This window comes from Eurytemora carolleeae, unplaced genomic scaffold (assembly GCF_000591075.1).
Source record: "Eurytemora carolleeae unplaced genomic scaffold, Eaff_2.0 scaffold473, whole genome shotgun sequence".
In the NCBI taxonomy this organism is placed as follows: domain Eukaryota; kingdom Metazoa; phylum Arthropoda; class Copepoda; order Calanoida; family Temoridae; genus Eurytemora; species Eurytemora carolleeae.
The window spans coordinates 142,949-159,610 of record NW_019396633.1 but is presented as its reverse complement, the minus strand read 5'-3'; the positions used below and the strand labels follow the sequence as shown (position 1 = coordinate 159,610).

Below are 16,662 nucleotides of genomic sequence, written 5' to 3'. Positions count from 1 at the left end.
GGTTTAACTTTGATGGCGCGGCCAGGCTTTTTACAATACCCGACCTATCATAGGCCTATTCGACCTACCTTACTAGCTTACTATAGTGTGCAGTGTGTTAGTTCCGTCGATCCATTACAATTTGAAGCAATTCAGTTAAGGGTTTCATGAGTTATGATCGGACAAACAGACAACCAAACTTAGAATGCTACTTTAATTATTTTGGAAAAAGGGGTACAGTACGCTCATCTTTATTGTGCTAATCTTGGCTCACAGAGAAAGTAGGAATATACGAAATCAAGAGATCTAGCAGATTCTTCTTTAAAATCAAAAGTGCCCCGAGTGGATATCAAGATAGTGTGATCAGGATTATGGGCATCCAAACAATAGTTTCCACCTCTGGCAATGTAAGGTAAACAGATCTGATAGTCAAAGAGAATAGAATATATATTAGAGGGGAATTTACTAGAAACAAAGTGTAAAACGGCCATTTTGTTGTACTGTTTCCATACTGCAGGTGTACTTCACATATTTATGCTNGCTGAAATAGCTCGACTAGGCTATGACGGTGTCGAGGTCCCATTGATCTAATCTTAACCCTCACTTTACAAACGATGATTTTCCGTTATAACTATAAATCAAATGATGTTTTTTACTCACCTAATTCATTATAAAGTTTATTAAACAGCTTTAAAGGGCAGAAAGGGACTGACAAAATTCATACCGAGAGATTCTCTAAATTCCCCTCTAATAGATATTCTATTCTCTATGCTGATAGTTTTACAAGTACAAATATAAAGTAATTTGTTGAAGGGCCTGTCAATTTAAATTTCCAGATTCACAACGGTACCATTTTAACCATTTTGAACCCACCTGAACCTTGTCCTTCTACTTGAGCTTCAGTATATGAATCCTCATCGTTCATCCCTGGAATCTGCTCTCCTAGAATATAAAAAAGGGGGTGTCACAATAAACAGATGAATTTAAAATTGGACTTTTATCATTAAAGGGACTGTACAGGAAAATTGAAAGGCCGTATAGGCTAAAAGCTAATCACTATAGCTTTTGATTGCGACCTATGTAAGTTATATCTTGCCTTTGTGTCTCGAGAAATTAATATAAAAAACTGTGTCAAATTTATACGAAAATTCATATATATATAGAAATAGCAGGTTTAATCAGATCATTTTCAAAAAATATGCAACCAATCTGAAAACGGAGATATCCCGGAGAAAGCTAATTGTAACTTAAGTTTTCTCCCATCATTATTTTATAATTTTTATTTTTATCTTTAATAGATATCATTGATAATATTAGTTATAAGTCCGTATTACGTCACAAGAACTCCCACCAATGGTAGTGCAGTGTAATGGTCACGTGGTGGTGTCTGTATCATGTGACCATTATACTGCACTCTGAGTTCTTCAACTTGATCGTGTAAACCTTTGCTATTTATGAGTCATACCTGATTTTAAACTAACTTAAAGCGGTTTTAAATACACTAAACATTAGAAGAACAAAATAAAGCCCTCAAACCTGAAAAAGTTTCTCGAAATAATTACTTAATCAAATTCCAATTAAGGTTTGCAAAGCCAAGCTAAATTTGAATGAAGAATTTTCATATTTCTAAAAATCAAATCACAAACAGACATAGCAGTCTTCCGAAGTTGTCAGTTCAAAGTGCTAATATATTCAAATTTAATGCAGGTGTAGGAAAATTGGCATCATTTCTCAGAATTATCTAAAAATTTAAAATTAAGTTTCTAGGGACATCCTGTCTCTGTAAAGTACGATCTATAATCTGATCTTCTTACACTGAATGAAAATGAACAGTAGTCGACCAGTTCTTCTTATCCCATCAGAGTTTTGCAAAAGAAAGAAACATAGTTTATTGACAATTCCCCTTTTCCTGTGATCTTTCATTTATTTTTAATTCTTTTTCCGAAGTCAAACATTATAGAAACTGAACGTATAGCAAGCAAGGCGTATTTTGCGGGAGAATATTTTTTATATTTTAGAGAAATTAAACTTTTTTGTAAAGCATTGTAGCTTATCGTTATCATTAGTATTATTTTTATTTTTTTAACATACCCTAGACTACACAACTGACTATTTTATTATGCACACTTGTACTGTTCTCAAAGAGAATAGAATATATATAAGAGTGGAATATAGACATTTCCTCACGAAAAAAAATACCTAAAAATGATCATCCTCGGTTAGGGGTGGGTGGTTAATTACCGGGCGTACAAATAGGATTCATTATTTATGAAACGTGTGAATTTTTAGATCTTGAGGTTACATGAATCAAATATAAAAATTGTTTTTAAAAATTCAGATTTTTACAATTCAAATGTATAGTAGCCCAGTTGCACATCCAACATTTTTCCTTTGTCAACCCGGTTTCAAACTTAAACAATTTGATCTGATACGTTTAAGGTTGAATATCAAAGGTCTCCAATATTTTAGGTAAAAATATACAAGAATTATTAAATTAAAGTATAAAAAGGGTAATATAGTTCCTGTAAAGTAACTGTAAGAGTAATTTCAAGTGACAAGCTAAATTGGAAATTATCGATTCACAACGACACGCCTGATCAATAATCTAGAGGATAGTGCCGTTTTTCTAGGATTAAAAGTCTTTAATTACGATAGTTACAATATGTTTTTTTTAAATCTAAACAATTCGGAGCCAAAATCATCGCACTATAAGAAATTTTGAATATGACAGTAAATTTGAGTGGTCAATCCGTCTTCAAAGGCTTTTTGCTGGTGTTAGTGGCTGCGATTTAAGAAAACTAAAGCAGGTGGTCTCCAAGAACCCCAGCTTATCCACCATGTTGATCATTAACACAGCTGGACGACCAAAGATCTCCAAAAGTGATAGGTCACGAAAGGTTATTACAGAACCCTTTCAAAGTAAAACAGCAGAAAAAGTGTATGAATGAGTAGGTTGGATCCTGAAGAATAATGGACAAGATTGGTTCGATAAAGATTTAGTGGTTGATGGCCAAGATCCTATGGATCAGGTTTAAGAGAACACCACTCCTGTATGCCAAGTGGTGTTGTCTATTTTGAACCAATAGAAATAGTATGGTGGTAACATCTATCCTTATCTATCTCATTATCCAATTAGAGTTATGAATTCTACAATCGGCGCTATCAGTAAATGTAAATATTTACTTCTGCTGAAACTAAGGTGACACAGTGCTGCTCATAGTTGACCTTGATTCCATCGGGGATCCATACTTGACCAATGATGGTATTTTCTATACAGTTCCAGCCCCAACCATGACTCCACCACCTCCCTAAACCTGTCTAAACCTGCTCTGAGGATTTTGTCCATCAACCACCCAAACTCTATTGAACCAATCTAGACTATGGACCTCATCTGTGAGTACAATCTGGCCAATTTTAATCAATATGTTCTTTACTGCCTCGTTTTTTTGCCTATTTTTCGGTAATACTGTATAATTTTTTTGACCTTTCCGAATAAATTTTGAATACTGTACTTGGCGCTTTTGGAGACATTTGGTAGTCCAGCTGTGTTAATGATAAACTTCATGATTTAGCAAAGGTTCTTGGAGACCACTTGCTTCAGTTTTCTAAAATCTCACTCACTAACACCAGCAAGAAATACCTTTTAAGGTCTTTTTAACCTCTCAAATGTACTCTCATTAATAGAATTCGTGATAGTACGACTATTTTAGCCCCGAATCTTTCAGATTTCAGCGGTATACTTTCCATTTCACAGGTCTCTGTCCATTTTGAAAAAAGTTTTGCACTTGCCTAATAAGTTGGAAAGTAGACTTAACGAATTTTCAGTAAACTGGGGCTTGGCACTTGACAAAGTGCCTGATAGTGCCTGATTGAAAACCAAAAGGGCACTATGTGTAATATTAGTAATAGTAAACAGGTTTTCAGTGTTTGATTTTTTCTTGCCCAATTTTAGGCGCAGAAACAATAAAAAAGATGCTCTTTGAACTGAGTGTATATATAAAGTAATGATCTCTGTCTCATAAACCCCCTGGATAGATTTGTCTCCAATTTTGATCGTGAAACTCGAGAGAACCACAAGAATATTTTTAGTTTGGTTTTGAGATTCTAAGTTGAGTGGGTCGACTTTTATAGGGAAGAATAGCTAAAATCGTAATTTAGGATCAAGTAATTGGGTTAACGGCAGAAGTAACTATAAATTTTGTAATATACTTGCTTTAAATTGTCATGTTAATTGAAACACACTGTATATGTATACCTGGTGAATTACCCTGCATGGCAATCTGAGCAATATCTACCGATCTTCGCTTAATAGCCAGGAATATTCTAAATAAATATATAATTGGTTTAATTGCCAGGAATATTATAAATAAATATATAATTGGTTTAATGGCCAGGAATTCTCTAAATAAATATATAATTGGTTTAATAGCCAGGAATATTATAAATAAATATATAATTGGTTTATAATAGCCAGGAATATTATAAATAAATATATAATTGGTTTAATGACCAGGAATATTATAAATAAATATATAATTGGTTTAATAGCCAGGAATATTATAAATAAATATAAAATTAGTTTAATAGCCAGGAATATTCTAAATTAATATAAAATTAGTTTAATGGCCAGGAATATTCTAAATAAATATAGAATTGGTTTAATGGCCAGGAATATTCTAAATAAATATATAATTGGTTTAATTGTCAGGAATATTCTAAATAAATATAAAATTGGTTTAATAGTCAGGAATATTCTAAATAAATATATAATTGGTTTAATAGCAAGTAATATTCTAAATAAATATACAATTGGTTTAATAGCAAGTAATATTCTAAACAAATATATAATTGGTTTAATAGCAAATAATATTCTAAATAAATATATAATTGGTTTAATAGCCAGGAATATTCTAAATAAATATATAATTGGTTTAATAGTCAGGAATATTCTAAATAAATATATAATTGGTTTAATAGCAAGTAATATTCTAAATTAATATATAATTGGTTTAATAGCAAGTAATATTCTAAATAAATATATAATTGGTTTAATAGCAAGTAATATTCTAAATAAATATATAATTGGTTTAATAGCCAGGAATATTCTAAATAAATATAAAATTAGTTTAATGGCCAGGAATATTATAAATAAATACATAATTGGTTTAATGGCCAGGCATTTTCTAAATGAATATATAATTGGTTTAATGGCCAGGAATTTTCTAAATGAATATATAATTGGTTTAATGGCCAGGAATTTTATAAATGAATATATAATTGGTTTAATGGCCAGGAATTTTATAAATGAATATATAATTGTTTTTTTTTTTAAGATTTGAAACAAATCGATTTGCATTGAACACTGAGCATGCATGCAACAACTAAAAAATTAATTTTTTTTCAACTTCAAACCTTTAAAGCAGGACTTTCACTTTACACGTTAATCCCCATTCAAAAATAAAATTTCGCCCCCTCCTCACAAAAGTGCTTGTTGCTCCCCTACACTAGACGGGCTGGTACGAGCAAATGCGTATATGTTGTATGATTACACTATGCCGGTAAATCCTTGTATCGGTTCGGATTATGCAACAATTTGTCCCATGTGGCAGTGGTCCCTATTTTCTTAAAACTATGATGTCATGATTTGTTATCAACGATGACCTTGATACCTGACATATAGAACCACCATGCATACTGTAGGGATATGGAAATTAAAGATGGCGGACAGAACTTTAAACGGAACAGAACCAACAAATTCAGTTTCACATTCGTTTTCCTGAAGAAAAAACATTCGGTTTCTTGAAAATAAATATTTGTTTTCGGACGAATTTTTTTTTTATGAGGTTGAAAATTGTTTTCTGATGAAAAATCCTAGTTTTCGTGGTGAAAAATATAAAAGTATTTAAACATCTAAAAAATTTTAAGAAATTTGTAAAATCATTGTAATTTTAATGGTTTTGAAATATTCTGGTTCCCTATGGTCTCTCCTTGACCTTTCCGTTGAAGAAAAATTTATTAGGGTTAGAAAAAAAACTTTTCTTAATTAACCTTTAATAAGCAAAACATAAAAACTTACTTAGTTCAAGACTATTTTTAACCAACCCGTCCTTCTGGTTAATTACTTAATTAAGTAATTATTTAATTAGATAAAAAGTTTCAATCACGGTTAACACAGCTAGATACAGGGTGTCTCACGAAAAATGACAATTATATGGCATTCATAAAATAGTAAAGGAAATGAGTTCTAGCCACAAACTTAATTTTTAAATCAGTGTATCTTTGCAACCCGAAGCCGTAGACATTTTTTATTTCAAACTATGAATTCTGTTAGATCTAAATAACATAAGTTTGAAATATTATAGTTTACATCATCAGGTTGCAAAAATATTGGAATAAGAAAATTTGAGTTTGTTGCAAAAGTCTTTAATATATAATATAGTATATGGAAGAAGACATTCAAAACTATTTACCAACTGTCATGTTTCGTGAGACACCCTGTACCTCTGTTTGTCTAGTTCCGCTGTAGAGGAAATGATGCCAGCCCAGAACAGGAACAAACCAAGTTGCTGAACCCAGCCACGCCAACCCTAAACAAACAAAATCTAGAAAAAATTGAAAAAATTAGAAGAGTATATCACACAAAATCCTAATTTTCTAATCCCAATTTCTTTGCAATCCAATGTCGTAGACCTTAGATATTTCAAACAATGAATAATGTTAGATCAAATAATCTAAGTTTGAAATATCAAAGGTTTACAAAGAGATAAGGATTTGAGTTCGGACAATGATTACTTAATCCCCTATGCCATAAATGTCGTGTTGGGTATAACACATCATGTTGGATTATATTTAAATATGTGTTTTTTTGAAAATATAAGCTAACTTGATAGATAACCGGACATTATTATGAAACATTATCGCATCCTATTCAATCATTGCCAGATTGCAAGGTCAAGATTTAAAAATGCAAAATTAGGTGACGTATTTACCTATCATGATCAATGCACGCTTTTTTGTTCTTTGTCTAAGGTATCTAAGTGGTGATGTTATGCTCCAATACCTAAATAGGAAATATGTAGATAATAATTTATATCAGAGATAAGAGAGTAACAGAGATCAATATCTAAATAGGAAATATGTAGATAATAATTTATATCAGAGATAAGAGAATAACAGAGATCAATATCTAAATAGGAAATATGTAGATAATAATTTATATCAGAGATAAGCGAGTAAAAGAGATCAATTGAAACCTAAAATATGCGATATTTTCAATAAAAGGTTATAGCCACACAGAAAAAGACTGAAATTTGAATTTGGATTTGGATTTTCAAATCTCACTATACCCTCAATACCACAGTTTAAAAATATAAGTTGAAATTTTTTATTTGGATCTTCGATTTTCAAATTTCACTACCGCCAATACCACAGTTTGAAAATAAAAGTTTAAATTTTATATTCTCATTTTGGAATTTTAAATCGCAATACCGCCGGCCAACACTTCTAGTTTAAAAGTATTTACATTTTCTAATTTCGAAAAAAAGGCATTTAATAATTTGAAAAGTCTCAAAAAAATGTACAAAAACTAGCTCTCAAAGCCTTAAATACCATTTTCTTTTAATTTGTACATAAAATTATTGCTCAAAAAGAAGGCATTTAAACAAACACCAAAGAGGATGAATAAGAGGCTATGTCTTTAGAACTCACTTATCTAAGAAGAGTAAAAAAAGGATGAATATAGAGGCTGTGTCTATAGAAATTTTCTATCCAAGGAGAGGATAAATAGAATGAATATAGAGGCTGTGACTATAGAACTCACCTGTCTAAGGAGAGGATAAAAAGGTTGAATATAGAGGCTGTTGAGGCTGTATAGTCTATGGAAAGGAAAACTTGACACACTGCTCGACCGAAATGCCATTCTAAAAGCACAAAGAAATTAATATATTATTAATCAGAGAAGAAAAGTGTATTTTCCACAAAAAAAACGCTACAAATGTTTTTATCTTCAGAGGAAAATTTGGACAAAAAAAACTTCAAATGCGCCATTCACTTAGTAGAGAAACATTAATTAAAAATGATGAATCTTTTAAGAAGAAAACAACTTTTTAAGTCTCAATTCTAAACTGGAAATGTCGTTTTTATGAATGGAGAGTCATCTGATATTGCAACCGCAGTCCCATGAATTGTAAGAACACAGAAAACACTGCGCTTAGGTCGTTAAAAAAAGTTCCGGAAAAAGTTAGAAAAAGTGCTGGACAAAGTTTTTAAAAATGCCGGAAAATGTTAGAAAAAGTGCCAGAAAAAAAACTATAAAAGTGCCGGAAAAAGTTAGAAAAAGTGCTGGAAAAAGTTCTTAAAAATGCCGGAAAAAGTTAGAAAAAGTGCCGGAAAAAGTTAGAAAAGTGCCGGAAAAAGTTAGATAAAGTGCCGGAAAAAGTTAGAAAAAGTGCCAAAAAAAGTTAGAAAAAGTGCCGGAAAAAGTTAGAAAAAGTGCCGGAAAAAGTTAAAAAAGTGCCGGAAAAGTTAGAAAAAGTGCCGGAAAAAGTTAAAAAAAGTGCCGGAAAAGGATAGAAAAAGTGCCGGAAAAGGATAGAAAAAGTAGTGGAAAAAACTAGAAAAAGTGCCAAAAAAAGTTAGAAAAAGTGCCGGAAAAGTTTTCAGATCTGAAGTGACCCTTAAACAATTCCCCTTCACGACAATATTCTTTAACCCTATTCAGGCTGACGTCTGGTTTACCCAAAATAGTCGGGTGGGGGGGGGGTCCCAGGGATCCCCCCTCTATTTTATACATTTTTGGAAAGCCCTTGGACTCTACTTTAATAACCTGCAAAAAAAATTCAAATTTCAAATATTTATTGAAAAATCAAGTCAAAATTTGCAAAAACAAAAAGTGCGCGAAATATGATAAATAATACATTTTTGAAAAACCCTTATCGCGGTGAATTCAAATATGCAAAATATTTGCAAAGTTTTCAGAAACAAAATTTGTATTCAAGGAAAACTGAAGATGGGCAAATTCTCTATAAATGCATCTGTGCAAAAGTCTATTAAAAAGTTCTTCGCAAAAATTGTGCAATCTGCTTCCTTTAGTTCAAGGCTTTCTAAAGAGCTATAAAAGTCGAAATCCAATGAACGAAAGTAGGTCTAAATATAGATTTAGTCGGGTAAAAGTAAAAGAAGGCATTCAGACAGTATGCCTGTGAACTCAGGCAGCAGGTGTAAAAGCCCCGATTTGAGCCTTAAGTAAGGGGCATTCGTTAGTTAGAAAAATAAAAAATTTGAAATTCTGGGGGGGGGTGTCCAAGGGACCCCTCCCTGGAATAGGGTTAAGCATATTTGTTTGTATTGGAGGTTATATTCTTGTTTTAAATATTAAAATCATTCTAATTGTTACTCAGAGAAAGATTAAAACAGCATCAATGTAAATAAAGCATATTTTCTAATGTATTGCAAGAGACTTCAACAGTCCGAACCACGTGTCAAGCCTTTTTTAACCCTATCAAGATGGGGGAGATGGAATGTTTCCACCACGCCTCACCTAGAGCAATACTTTTTCACTTTTTTCACAGTCATAGTTGTGAACAAATTTTGCATTTTTTTAATGCTTAGGGTACCGGTAGGGTGGAGGACTGTCAAATTTTTAAAATTATAAAACAGAATTAACTTTTTTCAATAATTAATTTACAGATTTAAAATTAATTTCATTTGAAAAGTAAAAATATGAATTTTTAACATGTTGTCTGATGTACTTTATAAACTTTTTTTAACGCCTTCCTTGCACCCTAACCATTAAGTTAGAGGTATCATTTTTGTTGAATGAGCTGAACTAAGGACATTTTTCAAATTTGAAACTGATCGGGAAATTTTGCTTTTTCTTTTGATGGAAACCTTATATTCAAAGCAACATTATTAACCCTTGATACTTACTTACTTTTTTTTTAAACTACAGTTAAATATACTTTGATGCTTCAAAACTATGGTTTTTTCAAACGTAGTTCGCATTTTAACGAAGGTTTGTTAGTGTTAAAAAACCCAAAACGAAACAAACTCCCCCATCTTAAATTGGTATTAGACAAAAATAGCCCAATCATGAGAGGGTTAAGAAAATGAAAAAAATTTAACTTTATTCTATACTACCCCTGTCCCTGCACACAGGCCCCTTCCTATTAATCTTCTTTGAGGTTTAAAGTTTGGACAATAAATCTATAATAGGGTTTTATTGAAATTCCTCGACCTTTGAGGTATTTAGACTAAAACAACGACAAGGAGAATAGGTTGTTAAAAAGGGGATGGTCAGAAAAATTATCTTAAAACAAAAATGGCAGACCCCCCCCCTCCCCCACCCTATTTAGAAGTAAAAATTTCATGCAGTGAATATTAACAAAATAACTACCTTTCAACTTTCAAAAAACTATCTTTAAACATTTAAACCTTTAAAAATTCCTTTGTTTATTTAAGCCAAGAAAGTTGGGTTGAAAACTGTTTCTTCTCCATGTTTGAAATATCAATATCTAAACAGCTGGAGGAGGCCATTATAGAACCAGTTATGGGTTTCGCGGATTACAAATCCGTCAAATAAAAATTAATTTTGTGGGTTTTTCCTGTTTTATGCTTGTGATGTGGTTAGAAGTATTAAGAATATTAATTGTATCCCAATTGGACTGCTTTAGTCCAATATAGATNTTTAGCCTTTAGAGTTGAGATATAGGGGAGTGCGTCCCTAATCCAACTTTTCAAGGCAAGCTCATATACATAAACATCTAACTTTAATGGTATAAGGGATAACCGCTAGGGAGGGGTTTAAAAAGTTCTAAAAGTACGTCGCACGGGCAGCCGTCATGCAGCCGGCCGTAGTACATTTGAATTTCCGAGCCGGGTCAACCTTTCCCGTCCCAGTTTGTAATATATCGCCCGGACATTGGGTAACTAAAGCAGATAGTCAATAGCCGGTGCAACAAGGTTGACGCGGTCAGACTTTAGGTTGCATATACTTTTACTAAAGGGTCAGGGGTTCGTGGTCGGAAAAAATGATAAAAAATACTTTTTCTGTACTTTGAAAAAAATTAACATGTGGCACAGAGTTTATAAAATAAAAAACCTCAGATCTGTAGCTTAATATAGTTTAAAAAGTTCCGGACTATTTCTTCATTTTGTTGAAAAACCAAACTCCCGTTTGATCTTCCTATGCATAAAAACATTTTTTGTTGTTGTTTAAGTTGATAAGGTTTAAATGTTCTCTAGTGTTGCCCGTTTTATCCCCCCCCCCACCACCTCGTGATATGATTTACCGGTTCCAACATTATATTTACTGCAATAATTAAGTTTTACAATGTACTTGCATCAAACTGGTGACTTTCAGTAAATCTTCAACTATGTTTATTGTTTAATTTATTAGACTATAGTTTGTGCTTCACTGCTTAGGGATAGGCACTAGGCAGGTTTCACTGTTTTGAAAATAGGCTTTTTTTGTTTTGTTAACGTAAAAAAATCAAACATTCTGATAAAAACGATTGTTTTTATGATAAAAAAGGACTTTAAAAAAAGGATCTTTATGATCAAAGTTGTAAAATTTGCTATGATGGTTTTATCAGATGGCAAATTCTGCCACAGGCAAATTCATATATCCGTATATATACAAATAGATTATCAAGTACAATAGGAGGCAACATAGAAATAGACCAACTTTACACGACGTCACAAGTGTCAAATATAACAAGGAAAAAGAAAATTTTCTCACAATAGTTGACATGTTTTCCAAGATTAAATAAAAAAAAATGTAAAACAAAAAATAAAGAACACATAAAATTTCACTTGTTTTACTGAAAGATCTAAATTAGCACAACTAATAATAATTTTGTCGGACACAAAAACTGAATTGACACTTGTGACGTCAGAATGCAGCTGTACGAGAGTGTACAAATTCTACGTTGCCCTCTACTATACTAAAATCTGTTTGAGTATATATGGTTTCCAACTAAATAGAAAAATTTTTCCGCCGAAAATTTTGCATTAATCTGTTTCGCAAAAAACTGATTCGCCAAAATAACAAAAAATGCAAAATAATTCGCAATTTTTCGCAAAATTCAGCATTATTTTATTCACTTCTTTTCACAAAATTCATTTTCGCGAAAAAATTTGCGAATTGAAACTGATCGGGAAATTTTGCTTTTTCTTTTGATGGAAACCTTATATTCAAAGCAACATTATTAACCCTTGATACTTACTTACTTTTTTTTTTAAACTACAGTTAAATATTACTTTGATGCTTCAAAACTATGGTTTTTTCAAACGTAGTTCGCATTTTAACGAAGGTTTGTTAGTGTTAAAAAACCCAAAACGAAACATAAATAAGAGCCTTAGCTTCTTTTAATATAAAAATTAAATTTTGAAAATGTTCATATTTCTAAATTTCAACTCGAATGAAGGGTTTGTAGAAACGGACAAGTTTATTATTCCGAATTCTCTCAGACTTTCCTCATTTCTCAAATCTGAACTAAAATTTTTATTTTACAAAAAGAAGTTTATGGTTAAAATTCATGTGACATTTATTTCTTAAAAAGTATTTTCTTTTGTTCGTTAGAGTTTTAGTTTAAAGGTCCAATATTTGCCAGGATTAAAAAAACTTGCTTTTTAACTTTAAATTATTCATGTCCAACGTTACAAAAAAGTAAAATTGGCTTGGTAAGGCTAAACAAAAAGCATCAGTTTAGCTACAATTCAAATCGGCTTAATTTAGATTGGTTTTAATTACTTTAATTTAGATAAATTTGGGTTAATTAAGATTCACGTTAAAGAAAATGGTTGATGATATAATAATGGTTGATAAGAAAATGGTTGATAATGAGAAATATCAAATTCTTAAAATCCTACAAAATATCATCTCTAGTTTTTAAAATACGGAGATGATGTACTTTTAGAAACTGAGAAATCAGCCGTCTTTGACAGGAGGGGAGGAAGGCGGTCACATCGTTTTTCGGTTCCGAGTCTCATTTACACATTTTTTCTTTCGAGCCGCATTTAGCTGAACATTATTGTAATTTGAATGGCTTATGTTGTATATTTGAAATGATATCAAGGATGAAAATTTTGAGGTGGTTCGGCGGAGAAAATGTTTTCCGTGAAATGATATATATATAAATGTATATGTATATATATTTAAATATAGACTAGAAACTAATTTTAGAATTTCCTGCTAATAAACAAATCATTTCCCGGTGTTTCCTGCTGGTCTCCAGAACCATAAACTTGATAAAACGGATTGGAGCGGAGAGCACCGGATATTAAAATATCATGGTCGCCATTTTCCGGGGGCGTATAAGGGGGAGGGGTGACTTTCAGGGGGGCTGAAGGAATGACAGCCACCCTGTATACGCCTACCAATTCCTACTTCGATATATTAGGCAAATGTGAAATCAAACCAATTTGAAAAATTAATCATTAATTAAAATTCAAACATTATATTGCGTATTTTTCGTTCATATAAAGCAAATTATTCCAGCGAAAATTTACAAATTAGGAATTTGTGAAATTTTTACATAATTCATTCTTAGAATATATTAGTCCCGTCTGGGTGTCCTGTGGTATTTATATGTCCAATAAACATCAAACAATCAAATCCGACTGGTCCTAATATTATTAGCTTTTACCTTGCATTAAAATGTCAAACACAATTTAAATACATATTACATCCTAGCTTGGGAACCCATAATTGCCTGTTTTCAGGCATTTTTACATAAAATTCAACCTATTCAACTTAGAAGTTTTGAAAAATAAATTCATAAGTTTATAAATTATGATTGGACATACAAACGGACAGACAAGTAGAAATAGATACAAATACACAGGGTTCCCATGCAAATATAAAATTAAAATGAAAATGAAAATATATACTGGATCTAATGAATGTCACAAAGCTTTTGATAATGTTTAAATATCCTCAAAATCGTGAAGTTTTATTTCAACAAGAAATCTGAATATTAAAAAAAAATTCTTTGAAATTGGTTTTATAAAATTTATAAAGAAAGATTTTTTCCAGAAATTTCATTGAGATTCAAATCTGAAAAGAGTATTCAAAAGGCTCGTCTCCTTTCTTTAATTAGTTAATTAGGATACATGGAATAAGGATACATGAATAAGGACACATTGAATAAGGATACATGGAATGAGGATACATCGAAATAAGGATACATGGAATAAGGATACATGGATAAGGACACATGAAATAAGGATAAATGGAATACACGCACCTCTGACCCTTCAGTAAAAGCAAATTTAACCTAAAGTCTGACCGCGTCAACCTTGTTGCACCGGCTAGTCCTATCGAGTGTCTGCTTCATTTACCCAATGTCCGGGCGATACAGTACAAACTGGGACCGGAAGAGTTGACCCGGCTCGGAAATTCAAATGTACTACGGCTGCCCGTGAATAAGGATACATGGAATAAAGACACATTGAATTAGGATACATGGAATGAGGATACATGGAATAAGGATACATGTTATAAAGAAGCATGAAATAAGGATACATGGAATAAGGAAACATGGAATAAGAATACATGGAATAAAGATACATGGAAAAAGGAGACATGGAATTAGGATACATGGAATAAGGCTAATGGAATATGGATACATCTAATAAGGACATATGGAATAAGCATATATGGAATAAGGATACGTGGAATAAGGTTACATGAAATGAGGATACGGATACATGGAATAAGGATACATGGAATAAGGACACATAGAAAAGGATACATGGAATAAGGATACATCGAATAAGGATACATGGAATAAGGATACATGGAATAAGGACACATAGAAAAGGATACATGGAATAAGGCTAATGGAATATGGATACATGGAATAAGGACACATGGAATAAGTATACATGGAATAAGGATAAATGGAATAAGGATACATGGAATAAGGATACATGGAATAAGGATACATGGAATAAGGACACATAGAAAATGATACATTGAATAAGGATACATTGAATAAGGGTACATGGAAGAGGATACATTGAATAAGGATACATGGAATAAGGAGACATGGAATAAGGAAACATGGAATAAGGAAACATGGAATAAGGAAACATGGAATAAGGATACATGGAATAAGGATACATGGAATAAGGATACATGGAATAAGGAAACATGGAATAAGGATACATGGAATAAGGATACATGGAATAAGGATACATGGAATAAGGAAACATTGGATAACTCATTTAGTTCTCATGGATGAGAATGCGAACATAAAATAAGAATGACTAACATAATCAAAACTTTACATCCAATGGAATGGATTTTAATCAAGAAAGTAAAAAGCAGTTCAACTATGAACGAACTTAATACGTAAGGTTGCTAAGATTATTCAGAATTAATTAATCTATTTGTATAGTTTGTTTATTTGTCTGTCTGGTTGTTTTTAATAAACGTCAACACGGGCGAAGCGATCAGGCCCAATTGTCGTGAGTAAAATTATAAAACCCGCGTTAAAATTACCACAGCGAAGTGAATCCTGTCTGTTTTGGAATATCTTTAGTCATATTTTAATTTTCTATTCAAAACTCGTCAAAAATAGTGTAAAGACCTTTTTTACTGAAATATCATATAACATTATACATAGCCCAATAACATAGTATAAAATATAAAATGTGAATCCTCTATATTTAATAATTAAGAATGGGTTCCACAGGACCTTTAGTTTACAGTGGATCCCGGCCCAAAGTTTATAAATGTTGCCTCCACAAATTTTTTTTTTTTTTAAAGTTGATTAGGTTTAGAAACCACCATTAAAACTTTAATAATTTAATTGTATTCACAAAAAAATTGGTTGCAATTAAAGAAATACTTGAGAGCAAAATTTATTGCAAGAAAAAAAAGTTAGACTAACTTGTATCTGTTCTCTCGTGCACCGGGTCAAACTGACGCAAAGTTTACCCTTGTTCAACTTTCGTTTGTTTATTTATTTTTGAAAATCCTTGTTCATAGTTAGATTAGATATACAACAATACTATCTTCAACAAACTTAATTTAAACTTTCATATTTTAAACTTTTGAAAGGTTATTTCCTAAAGCTAAACCGAGGAGGGAGGGGCGGGCAATTAACACTCTCCGATCTAGGAAAGTCAGGGATTGTGCAACGGTGCATGCTCTACTAATTTCGCACCGGCCCCGACTTATCTTTGTACTATACTGGGATTAATTCCGCCCGATGGTTGGCTTTATTTCAATAATTTATTAAAAGATAGCACATTTATAAAGTTATTTCAATTTTCTATTTTGGAGAGAACATTGTTCACTCCAGCCTTTTCACCACATTTTTTAAAGCTATAATTTATGAGTGTAATTCTACTATCTACATCTACTCGTTTCAGCCTAAAGATATGAGTGGATTTGATTTGATTTTTTCTTCCTTCTTTTAACATAATAAAGTTTTAATTTAAAATGACATACCCTTTTAATATCCAAAACATTACAGTGAAACCCTAAAAACTGTGGACTAGGAGTTAAGACGAATATTATGATGTAACACAGCATTATTTAAGTTTCAAAGCTTTTAAACTTGCTGCCTGAGTTCCTAGTCATACTTCCTAAACGCCAGACTTTTAAGTAGAACTGGAACAATTTTACCGTATTCATTACAGGCTTATGACAACCCCCCCCTCCCCCCCCCCCCA

At 31.9% G+C, this 16,662-nt stretch overlaps 1 protein-coding gene across 1 annotated transcript in view; it reads right to left on the bottom strand.

Moving 5' to 3' along the window:
* Window positions 1-817: 817 nt before the first annotated feature.
* LOC111706623 (histamine H1 receptor) overlaps window positions 818-16,662 on the bottom strand; it is a 22,177-nt gene continuing 6,332 nt past the window's right edge. The window contains exons 5-10 of the mRNA XM_023479536.1: window positions 7,799-7,898; window positions 6,969-7,039; window positions 6,481-6,566; window positions 5,649-5,755; window positions 4,235-4,302; window positions 818-921 (exon numbers count right to left, since the gene is read on the bottom strand). Coding sequence (XP_023335304.1) covers window positions 818-921; window positions 4,235-4,302; window positions 5,649-5,755; window positions 6,481-6,566; window positions 6,969-7,039; window positions 7,799-7,898 — 536 coding nt within the window. The remainder of the gene's footprint in view (window positions 922-4,234; window positions 4,303-5,648; window positions 5,756-6,480; window positions 6,567-6,968; window positions 7,040-7,798; window positions 7,899-16,662) is intronic.